At 33.2% G+C, this 21,589-nt stretch overlaps 1 protein-coding gene across 5 annotated transcripts in view; it reads right to left on the reverse strand.

The window, feature by feature from the left end:
* The window catches only part of SETD2 (SET domain containing 2, histone lysine methyltransferase), a 132,588-nt gene that overhangs the window by 56,169 nt on the left and 54,830 nt on the right, over window positions 1-21,589 (reverse strand). For 3 of the 5 annotated variants that reach the window (XM_031960600.1, XM_023497992.2, XM_031960621.1), the window contains exons 7-12: window positions 20,845-20,922; window positions 15,793-15,890; window positions 13,365-13,491; window positions 7,889-8,023; window positions 7,149-7,268; window positions 5,352-6,029 (exon numbers count right to left, since the gene is read on the reverse strand). In XM_031960600.1, the coding sequence (XP_031816460.1) occupies window positions 5,352-6,029; window positions 7,149-7,268; window positions 7,889-8,023; window positions 13,365-13,491; window positions 15,793-15,890; window positions 20,845-20,922 (1,236 nt within the window). Of the gene's footprint in view, window positions 1-2,347; window positions 2,632-5,351; window positions 6,030-7,148; window positions 7,269-7,888; window positions 8,024-13,364; window positions 13,492-15,792; window positions 15,891-20,844; window positions 20,923-21,589 lie in introns of all 5 variants that reach the window. The other 2 variants (XR_004233112.1, XR_004233113.1) reach the window with 2 other exon arrangements.

Raw genomic sequence — 21,589 nt, forward strand, 5'->3', positions numbered from 1 at the left:
TAAATATTTACTATGGTTCCAGATACCTAAAACAATTACAATTTTTTTGGAGTTAATTTCTTCCACTGCCTAGACTTATGAATTTCTTCTAGAATTGTTCATATTATTTCGTGAACAAAAGGAAAGTCATGATGATTTTAAGAAATTAGACAGGAGAGATAGGTTTAAAATTTTATAAAACTTCATTTAAAATGAGACCCTCTGGTTTGGCTGGACTTGGGACATTTTTTCTGCAGTAAATTTATTTGAGAATCTACAGAAATAAAAAATATATACATGCTATTAACAACTACATGAAAAAAAAAAATGCTCCAAATCATTAAAAAATTGCATATCAAGGGGCAGCTAGGTGGTCCAGTGGATAAAGCACCAGTCCTGAAGTCAGGAGGACCTGAGTTCAAATCTAGCTTCAGACACTTAACACTTCCTAGCTATGTGACCCTGGGCTGTGGACCCCAATTGCTGAAGGAAAGGAAGGAAGAAAGGAAAATGCATTATCAAATAACCCTGACTTTTTACCTTACAAATCATGACAAAAGATTTGACTAGCCATGGTTGGAAGAGCTTGGGGAAGAGATAGGCTAGTACATTGCCGGTCAATCTGTGAATCAGTACAACTATTCTGGAAAGTAATTTTGATTTATGTACATAAAGTGATTATAATATTCACATCTTTTGATCTAGAAATTCTATTTACTGGCTTACATTCCAAGGAGCCCATTTATAAGAACTCCCCATATTCACCAAAATATTCAGAACTTTTTAGTGAAAACTTAGAAATAGAAACAAAACAGATGCCTATCAGTTGGAAAATGGCTAAATAAATGACATCACTATTATTGTTAGAAATGAAGGTGATGAATTCAAGAAGCATAAAAAAGTTCCCAAACTAATACAAGGCAGTCAAGAAAATAGTGTAAGTAGTGACAATACAAATGAAATGACAAAAATATTAGAAGTGAACAAAGACACTAATAACCTCCTATCTCTACAAAGAGGTTGGGTAACAGTGTTATACATTGCAAATATTTTCAAATTTGTTCAATGTATTGATCAATTGTGCTGATTTTTTCCCTATCTTTCTTTTCATCTTAGAATATTCTATTACATGGGGACAGTTTTTTGAGAAGGGAAGGAAAAGTGAAACTGGGGAAATATAAAGAAAAAATACATCAACAAAAATGTAATAATTTTTAAAAAAAAATAACTATTATTAAATGTTTGATGTTATTGCTCCATAAGCTACTGGGCAATATACAAGTGACTCGGTTATACTGGCCAGATATGCACATAATTAGCTGCTTGTTGATCAATATTTTGATGTTACAATGTTTGAAAATCTTATTCTTATATCAATTTAGCTTACGTAAGTCATTCCCACATACTTTAAGGCAAACATTTCTCCTCAAAATTAAAAAAAAATTTTTTTGAGAAAAATTACTGACAACACAATTTAAATAAATATTCAATGTCTCTTTAAGTTGTTGGGAGTTTATAGAGAACCCAGGACATTTTTTAAAAATCAAATTACAATTTGCACTAGCACTATATTTTTATTTCTGCCTTACTGCTTACTCAAATCATCTAAACTTTTTGGCTTCTTCAAGTTTTCTTTCCAAGTTGAGTAAATAATCCTACTCTATATTAGATATGCTGTCATGTAGGACAATTATGCCCCCTGAGGGCACATCCTAAGGCTAAATGGACAATATATCTGATCCAATATAAATATTTATATGTTCTTATGAATTAAAATTCAAATATAAGTTAAAAATGAATTTAAGAAGGGTCAAAAGTAGGTAACTATGAGTACTAAACTTATTACCTTGTGAGGACTCCTGTCACTAACTTTTTTATTATTAAATTTCTTCTTTTTCTCTGACTATATATTCACCACAAGCACCAACAGGGAAGGCTCTAAAAATATTACCCACTGCAGTCTCCAGTTACTCAATGTCAATGGATACTAATTATCTCACAGGAGTCTTACCTCCTTTTCTCGGATCCAACCGAACACAGATGTTTTCAGTCATCTTGAGCAGGAGCTGCATTTAACCATCACCTGTTTACCTGCTGCAATTTTCTTGACCTGTTGAACCTTGGATACATTTTCAGCATGGGGGATATTGCACGACAATTCCTTCTGCAAGTGAAATTGTATGCAGTGCCCTGCTGAAAATGTAGGCCAGTAAAAGCTATGCATATAAATAATGTATATTTGTGATTGTGTGTGTGATATGTTACTGATGTTCCTCACAGGTTCTGCAACTTAAGGAGTGAAAATGTGTGAGCCTTGTGCAGCCAAGGCAACTGTCCTGTGTATATAGGTATAGAAAAGATAGCTCACTTAATCCTTTCACGCCAGGAGTCGGGATTTTCCCGGAACGACGTCCATTATCAGGCAATGGACGCACCAAAATAACGCCGGCGCCATTGAGTTAACCACCTCTGTCCTCTTTTCACCTATTATATTTTTCATGCATCATCCAGCTTCCCAACCATCTTCCTGTTTCTTCACAGAATGCACGCTAGGTTCTCTCTTTTCTTCAGCACGGAGTTGAAAATGGAGTTGAGAAAAGGAGACACATGGTCAGCTGGTGATGTTAACAAGCTCCTTGCTGCCCTGAGAAGCTAGATGGAAATGGTTCAAGTTACAAGGGGGATCATCATCAGATCTGGGAGGACAAAGCTTAAGTCATGAGTCTTCATACCCTCATCCCACCCTCTCCTAGACTTATTTCTAACGATGATCCATATTTTCTATAATTACTGTAAAATCAGGTTTAAGAAAACTTGTTTATTGTGAAACATATGTCCAGTAATGATCCAATTGCCCAAGAAGGTCAAGAAGTCATGGATTGAGTGAAATAAAATAGCAGATATTGTAATCTACTAGCTGGTAAATATGCTAGAATTTTGAAACTTAAGGATATTTCCTTTCAATTTGAATCTACTTTTATATATAGGTGAAAGTCAGACAGAAGTAGTTAACTCAGTGCCCAGAAAATACAGAACAAATATACTAGGTTATTATATTAAAAAAAAAAAAAAACCATACAAATTTATAGACAACAAATCTATCCCTTTTTCAGATGCATAGATTAAAAAAAAACCTAAATTAGCTATAGCAACCTTATCCACATTTCTGAGATCAGAGCCATGATAAGTGGTAACTGAAGCCATAGTTATATTAAAAATTTCTAAGCATCAATGCTATAACAAGAGCACAGCTCACAGATAAATACAGAATTTCAAAGAATTGCAAATCTGTATGGAGAAGAATTTCAGAACTAAATTTTGGAGAAAGAGGAATTATATTTAGTGGCTCTAAATGACAAGAGTGTCAAGGTGAACAAGATATAAACTGAAAAGTACACATTTTAATCAAATATTAGGGGAAAAAATCTTATTAAACCTCAAGCTCACAGATCAGGCTTCATGATACTCTGAAATTTTTTATTCGGTTACAACAGTTTGGAGAAGTTAGAGAAAGAAGATGTCAAATTCACAAATTTAAGTTTTGGAGGACAATTTTAAATTGTCATAATTCATTTCAATTGGGTTAATAATATTACAGACACATTCAACTATGACCAATACTATATACTAATATCAAAAACAAGCAAAAAATGTCCTTCCAAAAGGTTTGAGAAAAACCTAGATTTTTTAAAAAATTATTTTTATATCCATACTAGGCAAAGTAAGATAATCACAATAATTACATTTGCTTTACGAAATATATTGGGCAAAGAGGTAATAAAGACAAAATCCACCACTGAAGCCATTACTCACTACTGAGGCACCCACACTTGAAGCTCAATCTTAAGTATAAATCTTAAAATTCCTCTACAGCAGGGAGAGCGCAATGCATTTACTACAATGTTTTGCATATTCCCACCCCCACCTTACCTACAGTGTTGACATCTTGGTATAGAATCTGCTAACCCTTCCCAACATGTTTATTCATCAAAGAATCTCCCCTACTTTTCTTTAGCCTGGTATCTTATATATAAGCACTTATTTTAAAAAAATGTTTACCAAATTTAAAACTGCATCTTTTTTTTTTAAACTAACAATTCTGATTATTTTTATGCTCATATTCCATAATAGGCATATTCACTGTGAATTCTTTCCATAATATTAGACAGAAAGAGGATGTGTTCCATGAAATGTCACATTGGGCAAATAAATGATGAAACACAGTAGCATAATTAAGGAAGCAGTCAAGAGTGTACAAGAATCTACAATATCTCAAACTGCTCAACTCTCAATTAAGAGTTTCAATACAACAATCAATGGAGATTGTACTTATTTAGTAGAAAGCAAAACAAAAAACAAAAACAAAAACCAACAACTCATCACTTTAGTCTATAATAAAAAGATGGTCCTACTTGGATCAAATCTCAAGAAGTTTAGGGCCAAATTAAGAAAAATCCCACAAACTGCCTCTAAGCAAGAAGCACCAATAAATTTAAATTTAGCAGGTTTATCATTCCTTTTTCTTAAGATAAAATGAAATTTGATTACTTCTGAGATTCCTCAGATGGTCATGGTGCTGCCAGCCAGATCCATGATCATATAGGGTTCGCCAAGGAATGATACAAACCTTAAAGACACGAAGGCCAGGAATCCAAAGTCCTAATGGCTTTAAAAACTTGAAATCCAGGTCTGAATTCGGAACCTAATGGACCACTTTCCAAACTCACATGTGATCTTCCAGAATCAGGTTACCATGGAATAATAATACTGCCTACCTTATTCCATTCTTCCAATAAATGATAATGGAAAAGGTATAAGGGACATAGATCTCTACTCTCTTCTGACCGCCTCCCCCACCCCCCCCCAAAAAAACCTAAGGAAGATTTTCTAAGAGATAAGATAATATTAATCTCTCTGAACAGGGATAGAAGTAAAATACAAAATTTTATGTATAAAAGCAACCTGCAATTATTGAATAAGATAATGGGGCCAACCAGTCATTTATTTTTGAAGATCCCATGATATATTGCATTAATGAAATGTTTTATAATGTGGATATTGACCCTTTGTAGTAATTTAGAATATTTAACTGTGAAAGAAAACTGAAAGTAAACAAAAGCCATTAGCTACTACTACTAAAGGGAAAATGAATCATCTGAACAATTTTCCACTATTATAAACCTTGTCTGCCTGAAGCTACAGTCAAGGCAAAATACTAAAAAAAAAACAATAAAAGGAACTTAACATTAATAGACTTTGCCAAATTGGAGAAAGTCTTTTATGTGTGAAATATAAATGAAGCAATTCAATTTAGACTCCATCGAAATTCAAATAAACTACATTGTTAAAAACTAATCACAATTTACTCTTACCTTTAGATCTTTCCAACTGTCTAGAAGCTTAGTGGCCAGATCACTTATATCCACTGTTTTATCTGGCTGTTCTTGACTCCTCTCACTTTCTACATCAGATACACCCTCCTCTTCATCTTGGGAAGGTGTTTCCATAGCAATAGATTCTTCTAGCTTTGGGCCATTACTCTCTTTGGCCTCGGCTTCATGCTCAGCCTCTGGCTCTGAGGCAGGCTGTTTACTGCTGTCCAGTGAAGTTTCAATGTCACCTTTTGTTGGCAGCAAGTGCTGTGGGATAAGGGACTGTGGTTGCAGTTGTTGTGGCTGTGATTCTTCATCTTCTTCCACAGGAGCATTTTCTAATTGGTCAAGGTCTTCTTTGCCATCCTTGCCTTCTAGTTCACTGGTAGCATCAGAGATTGCACTGTCCATACTATTTTCACTTATAATTTTAAGTCTACGAAACACAAGTTTCTTTGGAGTATCTGTGTCAGCTTCTGTATTCGGTTTGGTGGAAGGATCAGGTGTGTTGAGTGGTGTGTGTGCACGTGATGTATTCTCACTGGAATAACCATCACCTTCACTGAACTGGGGGATAGCAGTCTTGATTTGAGACCAGCGCTGGATGATTGGAAGTACTTTGCTCTCCTCCAACATATTTTTCGTAGGAATAGGCAAATGTTCCAAGGTCTTTATAATCTGATTAAACACAATTTTGACAAAAAAAAAATCATTACTTTATACTGCTCACTTTTTAATCCCTTGGATCAAAATTTAAGAATTTCAAGGAAATGTTTTGCTTTGTTTGTTTTTGCCACACACTTTATGCAAAAGCTAAATGATATAATAACTACAACATCAGTTTCCTATAGAATGAAAGGAAAACTGGACTATAAAGTTTATCAAGATTGAACAACAAGTATGCAAGCTGGTTAAAAGGGTCATCTAAAATATTTAATAATCTCTGATAAAGGTTCTATGCAGTACGACAAACTCAAAATCTTTGCCTTTAAAAAAAAAATTTTTAAATATATGTTTTTCTTATCCCACTTCAGAAATAAAAAGAATTAGTTCCCAGGCTTAGCTATGTGATTTTTGGCAAATTTATGCTGCCAAACCTCAGTTTCTTACTCTATAAAATTAAATGATTTGGACTAGATAATCTCTAAAGTGTCTTCCAGACAAATCAGATATGCTCTTCCATTTTTCCCCCTATGTAAGTTGACAAAATGAAATACATTCTTCATCAAATAATGGTACTATTTTTCAGAAGAAATGTAGTATGGCAGGTATATAGCCAACATAAGAGTCAAGAACACCTGGGTTTAAGTTCCAGATCTACCATATTTTGGCTATATAACCTTGAGCAAGTCACTTAACTTCTTAAGTGTCCCCCAGCTATAAAAGGCTGGAACAAGTGCTAATCCAATTTAGTAGAGAATATCCTCACCAAAAGTTCCCTATCCCAATGAAAATTATAGGTACAGACAAAAAATACCCCCCCCCCAAAAAGTTTACTGACTGATAAGATCTAATCACATAAAATCTTTATTTTTAGGGTATTAACTGATATACACAAGAAAAATGAGAGGTTGCATTTTTGTACTGCTGGCAAAATTGATGTATAAGTTCATCATAACTAATAATTCATATGCTCCCAAATGTATATGAATTAAATTCTTACCTTCACATCTAAATAATTATTATGGAGGAACTGAATTATCAAAATTGGGTCACATGTAAAGACTTCCATAAAAGTTATTATAAAAAACTGAAGAGCAGCCAAATATTAAATAATAAGAAATAAAAATTACTGACCTCTTCCTGTAGCTTCTGATTGTTTCCTCGACCATCACCTAGCTCTGCCATCCAAATCCACAGAAGAGAGAGCCCATGGCATTCTAAGAAGGACTTTAAGCAGGACTGAGACTGAGTATTCTTTAAAATCAAGAAGAGGAAAAAAGTCAAAGCAGAAAAATAGAACATTCCTTCTCTCATCTGCTAAAACCTTATACAGATACTTTACGATTAGAATCAATACTACAAAACTGATCTAAATATAAAATTTTATTATGTCCTAAAAATGTACTTTGAGAAAAACTGCATTCCAGATAAAGCATTATAGTAGAGAAATATATGAAGGTTATCAAAATAACTGCAATTCTAAGAGGTTAAGAATTGTTGGTTTGTTTTTTTACCATCTCTATCAGTAAATTCAAACAATATAAGTATGCAGTAATTTTCTTTTAGATTTTATTTTTGCCATTCTGCCCAAAAAGAGGCAATAAGGTATAATGAATCGATCCATGGCTTTAAAGCCAGAAAAGAAACAAGACTTTGTGTCCCAGACACATACTGGTTGTGTATATAATTGCTATTTTATATTTACAAATTTTTGATATATTCCAAGTTTCAAAAAACAAAAAACATTTACAAATATCAAAATATAAGACATAAATGCACCTACTCCAGTAAGAATTAATCCCTTTATTTTAGCTTAAGGTAAATGTTTAAATATCTCTTCACATTTTAGACTAGGAATCAAATCAAATAATCACCTGTATAAGTTTGAGACAAGTAAGTTTTTGCTCCAAAGTCTCAATTCTAACCATTAACCTTGATAAACTGAGCACCTGGTTTTTATCAGAAAGACCTTCACCATTTTCTAGAAGTGCTTCAAGTTCTCCATCCACCTAGCAGAGAAGAAAAAAAAGGAAAAAACTAGATTACAAAAATGTCAATTTTTCTTCGGTTATGGGAAAGTAACTGTTCAACAAATTCTGGTTATTTATATGGCATAATCTGTGCTAGAAGCCAAAGAAAATTATTAGCCAAAGAAGTACTTATACTTCTATATGTTGAGGATCAATGTCCTAAATGAATTTAAATTTTATGTATGGTAAATCTAATACACTTCAAGAACAAAAAAAACCCTAAACTGTGACTGAATGAATTACTTGAAAAATCAGAGAAGACTTCATGGAAAAAAATAAGACTTCAATCAGACTTGGACACAAATTCAATATAAAGAAAGGGCATTCCAATTTAGACAGAGTGGGGAGAAAAGGTGATAAGAAGGAGAGAATGAGCAAAGGTAAGAATTGAGAAAGAAGAATAAGTAATATATGTATAGGAGATCAACTTGGCCAAGAGAGAGGATATGGGCTGATTATTGAGAAAAAAGAAAAGCAGACAAACCTGTATTTTTAAGTTGTGAGTATGGATAATCATATAATGTGGGAAGTCTTCTAAAAATATCAGTCTGGCCTAGGTAATGCAGAATGGATTTAGAAAGGAAGACTAAAATTTAACAGGATTATAAGGGTAGGGAAAAAACAGGAGATTTGCAATGTAAAGGAATGTCATCTAGGGTAATATATGTGTGCCTTGGAGCTATGAAGACCTGGATGGAACCCAAAAACTTGGACAACTGAGCTCTGGCAACACCATAGGTTGAGAGCTATAGCAGAACAACCACAGTAATTAAAGGTTCCCAAGAAATCTTAAGAGTCAAACTGGCATAGGTTTCTAAGTAGCTCCTACTAAATACTGGTGAGATCAGTCTGACAGCCATCAATGGAAAAAGTGATACATTTTATTAATCAGTTACTACTATAAAGAAAGCAAGACACATTGCAACAAATCAGAAGTATTAATATACTACCTGCTTGAAATGTTTTAAGTGCTGATGTCCAGGGCCAGAAAAGCAAACAAATGCCAAGTACACATAAAATGAGATAAAGATGTGAATATTTTATCAATGTGTCAATATCACATCCAAAAAATTTTTTTTTGTAATATCTCACCAGATACTAATATCTAGGCTAAAGTTGGGGTACTTTTTTTTTTTTTTTTTTAATCAACAGTACTCTAGGGTAGCTAGGTGAAGGTGGCACAGTAGACAGAGCACCAGCCCTGTAGTCAGGAGAACATGAGTTCAAATGTGATCTTATACACTTGATGCTTTCTAGCTGTGTGACTAACCCCAATTGGCTTGCCAAAAACAAAACAAAAATTACCAAATCATACAACAATATACTATTGATCTAACAAAGGAAAGTAATTACCAAAAAAAAAACAAAAAAAAAAACCCCACCACCACCCATACACCAAAACTCATGCCAAAATACTTCATTCTTAATTTATATTATGTAAAATAAGAAAAGGAATTGAAGAGTTCCAAAATCTAAAGAAGAAAAAAATTGAAAAATCTTGGAGTAGTTAAAAACAAACGAACAAACAAAAAAATCTAAGGCCAATTGCAGAAATTATATTATGATAAAAATAATATCTCATTTGTATCACAGAAAAAAACAGAACTTATAAATTCTTACAACAAAACCCCAAAATATGGCTATCTAAAAAGGTCATGCAGTACCCCCCCAAAAAAAATACTTGTAAAGAGTTTCAACAATTAAGTACTATACAAGCAGTTGGAAAATGCTGATATATATGATTTTTTAATGACAAATATTGGAGGGGATGTGGGAAAACTGGGACACTGATATATTGTTGGTGGAAATGTGAATAAATCCAACTGTTATGGAGAGTAATTTGGAGCTATACTCAAAAAGTTATCAAACTATGCATACTCTTTGATTCAGCAGTATTTCTAATGGGATTATATCCCAAAGAAATCTTAAAGGAGGGAAAGGGACCCACATGTGCAAAAATGTTTGCAGCAGCCCTCTTAGTAGTGGCAAGTAATTGGAAAATGAACAGATGCCCATCAATTGGAGAATGGCTGAGTAAATTATAATATATGAATGCTAAGGAATACTATTTTTCTATAAGAAATGACCAACAGGCTGATTTCAGAGAGGTCTGGAGAGACTTACATGAATTGATGCTAAGTGAAATGAGCAAAACCAGTAGATCATTATACATGGCAACAAGAAGATTACATGATGATCACCTCTGATGGATATGACTCTCTTCAACAATGAGATGATTCAAACCAGTTACAATTGTTCAGTGATAAAGAGAGCCATATACACCCAAAGAGAGGACCGTGGGAATTGAGTGTGGATCACAACATAGCAGTTCCACTCTTTCTTATTGTTTGCTTATACTCTTGTTTTCCTTCTCAGGTTTTTTTTCTTTCTTTCTAGATTCAATTTTTCTTGTGCAGCAAGATAACTGTATAAATATGTATACATATATTGCATTTAACATATATTTTAACATGTATTGGACTACCTGCCATCTAGCGGAGGGGGGAAGGGAAGGAGGAGAAAAGTTGGAACACAAGGTTTTGCAAGGGTCAATGTTGAAAAATTACCCATGCATATGTTTTGTAAATAAGAAGCTATAATAATAATTAAAAATATATATATATATATATTGTCTTTATGGATCATCAAAAATCCTTGGACTCAGTTCTGCATTCATGGCTTATTCACTTAACACATGTATGCACACACAAACACACACACACACAACATGGAAAATAACAGAGTCAAGTACAGATGAGTAGTATTCTAATTTGAGGTCAAAGAGGAAAACCTTTCTATTAAAAACATGACACCAACATCAAAATTTCAAAAACAATTAACAGAAAATGTGGTCATTTCCAGGGAGTTAAACCCATTATGGTTCTGCTTAGCCTTAATCCAATGCCAGCTCAGAAAAAAAGGAGAATGGATAAAAGAAAAAGATACAGATTGATGTCTATTCCCACTTATGAAAACCAAAACTTTTTTTCTTAAAGTTCAGTTGCATATGGACTTTACAGCCATTTCTTCTGACCCTCTCAAAGTACCAGCAGATGTAATACAACATTTAAATTTTTGTGAGTAATGTCTTTTCAGGACTAGGGTCATAAAAAATAGATTTGGTTTCTTAGACAACTTATTATAAAGGAAAACAAATGTAAATAAAGTAATTTCAAAGAGTAGAATGTAGAATTTCTGCATCTTTCAGCAGATGAACATGGCTAATAACACAAAAATATAATAATTCTCTTTATTGATTTTTCAGAATTTGATTCAGTATAGTAAAATGTAGCTTTAAAGTGTTTTCACAAGTATATAAAAATTAGGCAAAATTATACGATGTCTATGACTAAAGAAATAACATTTTTAAAATAATGCAATTATTGTTAACATCCAGATAGGTTACAGAGTTGTTACAAAATTACAGAGTTGTTATAAAATTCAAACAAAAGTCTTTTTCCTAGCAAAAGTCAAGTGTTCTAAATGTTTCTATTCATATTGGAATTGGATTGCCTCCCCTCAAAACAAACTTACCTTACTGAAAATCATAGTAAATAATAAAGAACAATCTAACCATCAATATTGGAAAACAAAGATGATGAAAAACACACATTGCCCAGACAGATGTGAATCAGTCCATAAATATATATATATATCTTGCACAAGTACTACAGGAAGAGAACCAACTGGTCAAGCTAAATTGAATTTCAAAAAAATAAAACGTGCCTTCAAAGATTCCAAACAACAAATCAATGAGAAAGACTAAATCTAGTATTATATGCTGGAGTTTAAATATTCTATCTCAGAAGAATTGAAATTACAAATAATTCAAAGGGATATGAAAGACATTAGAGATAAACTGCCACATGTTATAATAATGAACTTCATTTAGAGAAAAATTTCACTGATCACATGACTTAGTAATTTAAAAAGCTGATCAGATAAATACGGCAACAGAACAACACAACAGGTGCTGGTACCCCTTGAGATACTTAAAGAGTAAGAGGATGGTACTCCTGGAAACTGGGTAGATTCTCAAAGAAGAATTCTCAAAACATAGACAAGAGACTTGCTAGAGGTATGTCTAAATGGTTGTGATATACCTAAATCAAGAGAAGCCAGTTTCCTTCAGGCCTCTTGAAGTTGATTCTGAAATGGATACAAATCCCAAGACCTATTCTGCAAGGCTAAATGAATGCCTATTACAAAAACAATTAAACACTGCAGTGCCTTCAACTCCCATCTCTAAAGATTTTATACTTAAGATTTATTAACTATTTTACTAATAAAAGGAAGGAAGGCAAAGAGTACCTTTTCAAAGTTTAAACATGAATTTGCATTAATTGAATCTGCTTATGAGCATTTGCCTCCTTGGATAACTACAAATTTCAACACTCACTGAAACTTCACAGAAAATTAAAAAAAAAAATTTAATATTTAGAGAAACAAAATACTGCCCCTTGCTCTGTCAATATACTCCGTATCATCTTCATAACTAATTTCGATGAAACTCTTAGAAATTTTCTCTTAGGGTCTGGAATACATCTCTCATCCTCCAGTACCATTTAATCAATTAGCATAGTATTCAAATGAGGAAAAAAACACAAAGAAAACACTGTTCTTTGTTAAAATTATTAATTTTTGTCCTCTTTCCTCAGAGGCAGTCATCTCAAAAGTATAGATTAAATTTCAATTCATATGTATTTCTTAAAAGTTCTTACAAAGTCATGAATGGCATGCAGAAATAAGTATAGTGACTACAATGATGTATTTTCCTTTTTCTCTAGAATGATAGGAAATCCATGTATCTTTGATCTCAATTTCACATAGATAAGTATTGATAAGTAAAAGGGGATAACTATTTACATAGTGCCTACAACATGCCAGGTAATGTATTAAGAGCTTCATATAGGCTCAAAAATGAGAAAAGAGAAAAACAATTGATAATTTTTCCCATCTTGACTCTAGCCATCTAATTTTCCCTCCCGGGTGATATAAATGATATATGGAGCAATTTTTAATCTCTTCTAGGGCTTTATTCTGTTCACCTAATGTCCATGATCTAATTAAGTATGCATAAAAAACACATTGAAATAGTCCCATAATGGAGTGAAAACAATTTGTTCAAATTAATGATGAAAAAATGGTTGAAAAGTTCCTGAAATGACAAAAGGCTCAGTTATTGTGAAATGATAGTCTTTAAGAATGAGTTTCTATCAATGTAAATTACTGAAGTATTCAAATAATACTTTAAAGTACAAATAAGGAAGCTGTTTTTCTCATTACAAAAGTACAGAGAGGATGAGGATAGAATACTTACAGAGTCCTTCTTACGAGATCGCTCCTTCTTCATTTTTCCTCCAGCTGCACGAATACTGACTCTATTTTCTCCTCCAAGGTAACCTCGGCAGTTTGCTGAGCCACAGAAACATTTTTGAGCTTCTTTCCTAGCAAAGGAACAAGGAAGACATAAGTTAAACTGAACAGTAAAAAAAAAAAAAAAAAATTAGCAGTACCTTCAGAAAATATTTGCAAATATATGAAAGGGCTATTTTAGTCCATATGATACTTGGGACCAGTTTAAGGAATTGGGAAGTCTTTAACTTATAGAAGTTAATTCAATGGAATAAGACAATGATCATGGTATTTGAAGGGCCAATGCTCCAAGTTGAATTCAATCTAACAAGCATTTCTTAAGCACCTACCTACATTATGACAAGCCATGGGGGCAAGGTGCAGGAAATATTATGCTTGATCTAAGAAGCCATGAACATGAGCAACAAATAATTGCAAAGAAAAATTTATACTTAAAATAAGTAAAAACCTCCCAATAATTAGAATTATCTAAAGGTAAAATGGGCTGGGTTACTTCACATGCAAATCAATTCCCTCTCATTTGAGGTTTTCAAGCAAAGGATGAACCCTTATCAAGTTTATTATAGAGGGAATTCTAGTTCAGGGATGGGCTATAATCAATGGTCTCCAGGATCCCTTTCAAGTTTTTTTTATTCTCTGACTTGATAAGTAGAACCACAGAATATTAACAATTAAAAGGGACATTAATTATCTTATTTATCTGTGGGGCAGTCAGCGTTTAAAGTGACTTCCCTAGGGTCACATAACTTGCTAGTTTCTGACTGGATTTAAACTTAGGTCCCTCAGATTCCAGGGTTGGAAATCTACCCACTGTGCCACCTACCAACCACCTCTAATTTATTCTTATATTGTATGCAAGAATCTCATCTACCAACATTTTCTCAATGTTGAGTCGAACTTCTCTAGTCTTCTTTAATGACATTATGATTCTCTTACCTCAAATGATATCTTTAAAATTCTCTCTCTAATTCCCTTTATTTCCTATATGTAAATACTGTCCAGGTTCTTGTTTACTGCCCCATCATTTCTTGATGCTATCTCAGATCAGAAGTCCATTACTTCAAACCTGGACTAATCCTGCCAACCAATTTTGCTCCCAGAATTTCTGCATCGTCTTAAAAATAGAAGAGGTATGAGTCTCATTGTAACTGCCCTAATACCACCATATCTAAACTACTGTAATAAGTGACAGCCATATAATGACTTAAGGTAGAAGAAAAAAAGGTTGTATTTGCTCCAATTGGGAAATATTACCAAAAGACAACCCCACTAAATGCATCTATATTCTTGAAAATGGAAACAAGTTCAATTGTTTTGGATTGTTTAGTTTCTTATTCTGCATATCCTCCAGAATATAATCTCACTTCCCTCCAAAATTTACTTTTAGAAGGCATCAATCCACTATGTATGTGTGTGTGTGTGTGTGTGTGTGTGTGTGTGTGTGTGTTATAATTATAACATTGCAAAGCTAAAAAGAATAATTCACAATTCAATAAAAAATAAACAGCATGGTACATCAATAAATAAGAAATTTTATGTAGTCAGCATCTGGTTTTCCTTAGAGGCAAAAAAGATGATTCAATTAGGAAAAATGATTGGTTGGAAATATCTACAAGGAAGAGCTCTTTGGAACTGCAAGGGACCTAATCACACTGTTCATAGCAACCATACCTTCCTGAGAAGGAACACCTCCAAGTTACTGAGTTTATTGTTACCCAGGAAAAAACTTTTAATCAGTTTATTCATTAATTTTCCAAATCTAAAATAAAGAAAATTATAAATAAGAGAATTCTGAATGAACATTAGGTAGTTGCTACAAAATATCCCCTCGTGGCCAAGTTATAACATTTATATAGTTTTCATCTAGTAACTAGATAACACCAGAAATTGGCTATTATAATTTGACTTCCTGCCAAAAGTTACTTAATGGAAATAATGCATACATCAGCATGTATGCAAGAGAAATTGTTTGAACAAGGTTATACAAAAAATAAAAGTGACAGGTTTGGTAAAGAAAAGTAACAAGATCACTTTATTTCATCTTTACAACAGCCCAGGAAGGAAAATACAATTGGCAATTTTGCTATCAATAAGATAGCATATTGTCTCCTACAATAAATTAATTCTGCAGATTGCTATTTTTCAAATATCTCTTTAGAAATATTGAACAGGATATCAAACTGATAAAAACTAAATCGACATAACTGAAAAAAATCTCACTGTGTGCTATGCACTAGTTTCCAATCTTTCCTTCAGATCCTTACTAAACTAAAGCTATTGAAAAAAAATCTTTTAATCTCATACATCATTTCTATGCCCTTAAACCCAGAGTACACCCCAACAAAATAGGTTAAAAAAGTTTTTAAACATACCCATATCGTTGAAACTGATAATCAAATGTTAACTCTGAACCTGAAGGAACCAATTTAGTGGTAAAAAAGCCAACCCTCAGCTGTCCATTCACAGTCCACTGAAAGAATATGAGATAAGGAGATGGAAAATTATTATGGAACCAGAATTTTCTTTTAAAACATTTTAAAAAATCATTTTAATTTTTAACATTCAATGGAATTAAGCACAGGGCATTTAATAATAAAAAAATATATGCAAGATTCTGAATAAAAAGATAATGCAGTGTCGTCCATTTTGCAGAGAAGGAAACAGGTTGACTTTAAATATTTAATGCATTATTCTGCGGCTACAAAATGTTTGAGGTGAAATTTTAGTACTCTTTTCAATACACTACCCAACCTTTCATTATAGTAAACTGAAGCTCGGATACCAACAGCAACATCAATATCTGAGTAATTTTAGTTCTGTCTGGCATGGATATTTATCATGCCTAATATTAACCACAGGAACATACATACATACATAGAAGAATTATTTCAATCAAAACATTTATTTATAAAGTGCCTAGAAGGAGAGCACCAGTAATTATGCAGATTGAGAAAAGTCTTCTTATAAAAGGTGGTCCTCTAGTGCCATTTTGAAAAAAGACAGGGAGATTCTCCTAGGTGGAAGTGAAGAGGGAGAAAGCATTCTAGATATAAAGGACTATTGGTGCAAAGGCATGAAAAGAGGAGATGAAATGTCATGTGCAAGGAATGCAATTATGACTGAATCATAAAACGCAGAGAGTAATGATATACAATGAAACCTAAAATTTTAAAAAATTGGGACAAAATTATAAAGAACTTTAAAAGTAAACAGATGGGTACACATAGCACCCTAAATCAAGGGTTCTTAACCTTTGTTAAATTTGTTTTTAAAAAATATTTTGAATGTATTTTATGCTTCATTATTCTGGGAAGATGTCCACAGGTTGACTACCAAAGGACAGTTGGTCATTAACCATGACACAAAAAAGGTTAAGAAGGCCTTATCCTTGAGGAAACAGGGAATCCTGGAATTTAATAAAAGAAAGAAATGACCTGACCTATGTTTTAGAAAAAGTAATTTGACAGCTGTGTGGAAGATGGGAGATGAGTAGGAAGGAGACTTCAGGTAGAAAAACAATCAAGAGGCTGTTGCAATAATCTAGGCTAGAAATGATGGAATATGCTTATGTTGCAAGATATAGGTAAGATTTGACAATTGACTGGATATACATGGATTAAGGAAGGCCAAGATTTCAAGGATAACAAGATTATTAACCTGAGAAACTAAAAGGATGGAGGTATCTTTCAAAAAACTAGGGACAGTTGGAAAAAGAGAAAGTGTAGGGGCAGGAGAGGGCAGGGGGAAAGGGTTTCAAGAAAGACAATGAATTCAGTTTTATATATGCTGAGTTTGAAGTCTCTGGTATAGACAATTTGGAACATATGAAGTGGTAACATGAAATGGGGAGAAATTGAGGATGGCTATATAGATCTGTGAGATAATTACATAAAGACAATAATTAAATGCATGGTAATTGATAATCATCAAGACAGAGAATAGGAGATGTAGAACAGACCCTTGGAACTATTTTATGAGTCTGATACAGCAGATGATTTAGTGTAAAAAAAAAAAAAAAAAAAGACTACAACAAAATATATGCGAATGAAATCAGGCAAGACAAAACTCCAGAGATTACATGAAGAGAAAAAAGGGTGGCAAGTCTATAGTGCTAAAATACAGCGAAAGGATAAGGAATGAGAAAAAAAAAACATCAGATACTACAGTTTTAAGAAGATAATTTTGAAATAAGTAAAAAAAAAAAAAAAAAAAAAGCAAGTGAATGCAATGTGTAGTCATGTTTTTCTAAGAATTTAGGTGGAAAGGTAAAGATAAATAGAATGTTTGGGAGAATGGCAGAACTTAGTGAAGTTGCTTTTTTTTTTTTAATAGGGTGAGGGGGAGAGGCAAAAAGTGGAGGAGGAAGAAGACATAAAACACACAGTACAATAATTGAGAGGGTACCATCTGCTGGAGATAGAAAGGGAGAGGAATGGAAACCAGAGCATAAGTAAAGAGAATGGCCTTGTTACAAAGTGAGAATGATGTCAAGGATTTTGAGATGAAGAGTTTTGAATGTTATATGCTTTTGAGACAATTAGGGGGATGCCAGTTTATAAATTATGATATTGATGCTAGATGGTTCTCACTATATAGACTTTGTATTCCTAATAAATGGAGAATGTGTCAATATTTATAAATTCATTTTTATTTTAAAATACTAAAAAGTACTAATAAAGTCCCTATTCAAAAGTGACTGAATTTCATGCATTCATTCATTCATTCAACTCTACATCAGCAAATATTTATTAAGGCACTATATGTTAAGCACTGGAAATAAATAAAAACACAAGGATCCCTGACCTCAAGGAACTTATATTCTAGTGGGATATAATATGTACAGACAAGTGAATGCAAACTAATTTGAGGAAAGAGAAATCACTAATAGGCTACAAAGAGAAGGGCTCACATTATAGCTGATTCTTAAATATTCTTTTTGGTATATGCACATATATGTTGGGAAAGAAGAATAATAAATGAGCCTCAATATGCCACAAATGAGTCTTTTTATTAGCCTTAAGGGTCAGAAACTGCACTAAGTACTAGGGAAAGAAGGACAAAAATTAGACCCTCCTCTCAAGGAGCTCATATTCCATACAAACAAAAAAGATATAACCAGGATAAATAGGAAATAATCTTAGAGCAAGTCACAAATATTAAGAAGGACATGGAATGGCTTTTTGTAGAAGAAGGATATTTTAAGTGGCATCTGAAGTCAAGAGATGGAGATGAAGAAAGGATTTTGGGTTTAGGGACAGTCAGTGAAAATGATAGAATTGGGAGATGTCTTGTGCATGGTACAGCAAGGAGGCCAGTGTCACTGGATTGCAAAGGGTAGGAGTTGGGGTGTAAGGAGTACAGTCCCTGGAGCTTACTGAATGGGTGGCAGGGCAATGGGAAACATATCATTTAAGGCATTTAAGAATACTATTCCGATATCCAGGCATCCCTAGTCTTCATATTGCCAAAGGGATTTGTGATACAAAAATGGTTAATTGCTCTATTAGTTCTTGAGAAGGCTTTTCTCAATTATCAATGTCTCTTGTACACCATATATACAACTGTAGAAACACACATACATATCCTAACGTGTAACTTAGGAAAATCTATTTAATAGTTTAGTGGAGGAGTTACTTGAGGCAGTATAGAAAGGTGTACTGCAAAAATCAAGGTATAAGGAGATAAGGACTTATACCAGAGTGGTGACAGGGTCAGAAGAAGGAAGGGGGCACATATGGGAAATGTAATGGTTGAACAGAATTAGTACAAGTTGGCAACAGATTGGACATGAGAAGTGAGAAAAATGAAGAGTTAAGGATGACACTTACATAGTGAGACTGAGTGACTAAGAGGATTGAAGTACCCCAAACAAAAACAGCATAAGTTAGGAATGATAGTGGATTCATTTTTAAATATGCTGACATATAAAATGTTTATGGGATATTTACTTCAAATGTCCAACAGGCAGATGGAGATGTGAGATTGGAGGTCAGGAGAGGGGTTAGGATTGAAACAGAAATCACTAGTATAGAGATAATTACTGTATCCATGAGGAACTACTAAGATTGCCAAATGAAATAGTACAGAAAAAGAAAGGAGTTCAATACAGACCCTACTAGAACATCCTGTTGGGCATGATGGAGACCCAGCAAAGCATATCAAATAAGAGAGGATCAGAGAGGTAGAAAGAATACCAGGAGAGAACACTTACAAAAACACTTAGAAAAAAAAGAGATAAGAAAGTATCAAAAAGTTATCAATGTTAAATACTGCAGAAAGGTCAGTGAGGAGTGAGAAAAGGACATCAAATTTGGCAGTTAACAAACTACTGTTAATTTTGGAGACAGTAGTTTCAGTTGAATAATGAGTCTGAAGAAGAGAGGGGACAGAAATGAAAGTACTGATTGTAGATAGCCTCAACTAGAGATCAAATTAAAACTTTTGAGGAAAAGCTTCTGGGATTTCCCATAAGGGAAAAAAAGGATGGAAAGCAGTGGGTATGTTTACAGGGAATAAGAAAGCAATCAGTAGACAGAGTAGGTAGATTAATGATCTGCAAAATCAAGCTAAGTTAGGGATGAGAGTAGTGAAAGCCAGTAAGAACCATGATAAAAAAATTCCATCAGTCAAAATAACAAAGCAACATTTCAATTTAGGAAAAAAATAGTTAATTCATGAAAAATGAGCAACGATGGGTTCAAGTGCGACCTATATTTTCCCCCATCAAATGTTTCTATAGTCACATCTTAGTATCTATCAGCCTTGCTAGCCATTGAGAAATGACCCCACACACTTCTCTCAATTTTGTACAGAACACATCTCTTTTTGAAGTCTACCAACTCTATTTTATATTCCATATCTCAGAAAGTGAATTGCTAGGAGAAGATGGTAGGCATTTCCCTAACACCCTCCCAAACAAAAGTATGCATTTTATTTCACAAGCTCTGCCTCATGCTGCTGTTGCTTATTCCATGAAACATCTAAGCCTGCCCTAAGAATTTCTTCTTTTAAAAAACATCTCAATTTAGGAGATTTGCCTATATTTAGGGAATAACCTAACCAAGGACCAATAAAGAATTCATATGTGTGACCCAATATAAAAAAATTTTAATACATAAAAATCTTGACATAAACAATTAGGGAGAAGATAATTTATATTATCAAGAGTTACGAAGAATTTCTTTAAACATGACATACAAAAATTTGGCATATACAAGTTTTCAGATAACAAATTTATTATATAAAAGATTTAAATGTGTAACAACTACATGTATTATTTCTTATGAGTTAAAATATTTTAATAGTGATTAAAATTTTATTCAATAAAAGGTGCTAAAAGTACCAAATATAATATTTTAACATGTACACTTTTACTTGATTTTTTCATATCTATGATTTTGAAGTTTAAGTTGCATGCTACTTACCTTCTGTGTCTCACAGTTTGGCTCACAGCTATGATTCATGAAACGAGAACAGTTTCCTTTCTGAGTAGCATCTATTATCTGCAAAACAATTTTAAAAGTGTTCTGTTAAAAATCGATTTAAATTTCTAAATTTCTTTCTTGCCTATGGTGTTAGCATAGTTTTGAAAGGAACTTCTTAATATACATTTTACTTATACACAAAATTCATTCAATCTAATAATATTAAGCTTATCCCTAATTACATTCCTTATTATATATGCACCCACCATAAGACTAAAAGAACAAAGGACCCCAACAATTGGAGGCAGGAAAGTAGGTCTAAGCATCTGGTTACATTTGTGTTAGGAACTCTCAATGTGGAAACTGTTCCACTAACAGACTATAAATTAGCAATCTGCAACTTTTGCAAACTTAAGAGAACTGTGTTGGAGAGCTGAGAAGTTAAGTGATTTGCTCAAGACCAGAATTAACATCTACTGAAAGCAGGATATGAAAGCAGATCTTCCAAACTATAAGGCTACTCCTCTATCTACTATCCCTTGTCACAACACTAATATCTATAAAAACTCATTTTTAAATACCACATTATACAAAAGATAATGTTAGCAAAGATCTAATTTCCTTTTTCTGATTCATATAAGAGTTTATAATCTACTTTTTCATGTTAAATTGTGACTATCCCCCAAGATTACCATCTCCCCAAATTTAATATACAAAGCCTAACTAGTAACTATCTTTCTACAAA

Source organism: Sarcophilus harrisii, chromosome 1 (genome assembly GCF_902635505.1).
Source record: "Sarcophilus harrisii chromosome 1, mSarHar1.11, whole genome shotgun sequence".
In the NCBI taxonomy this organism is placed as follows: Eukaryota; Metazoa; Chordata; class Mammalia; order Dasyuromorphia; family Dasyuridae; genus Sarcophilus; species Sarcophilus harrisii.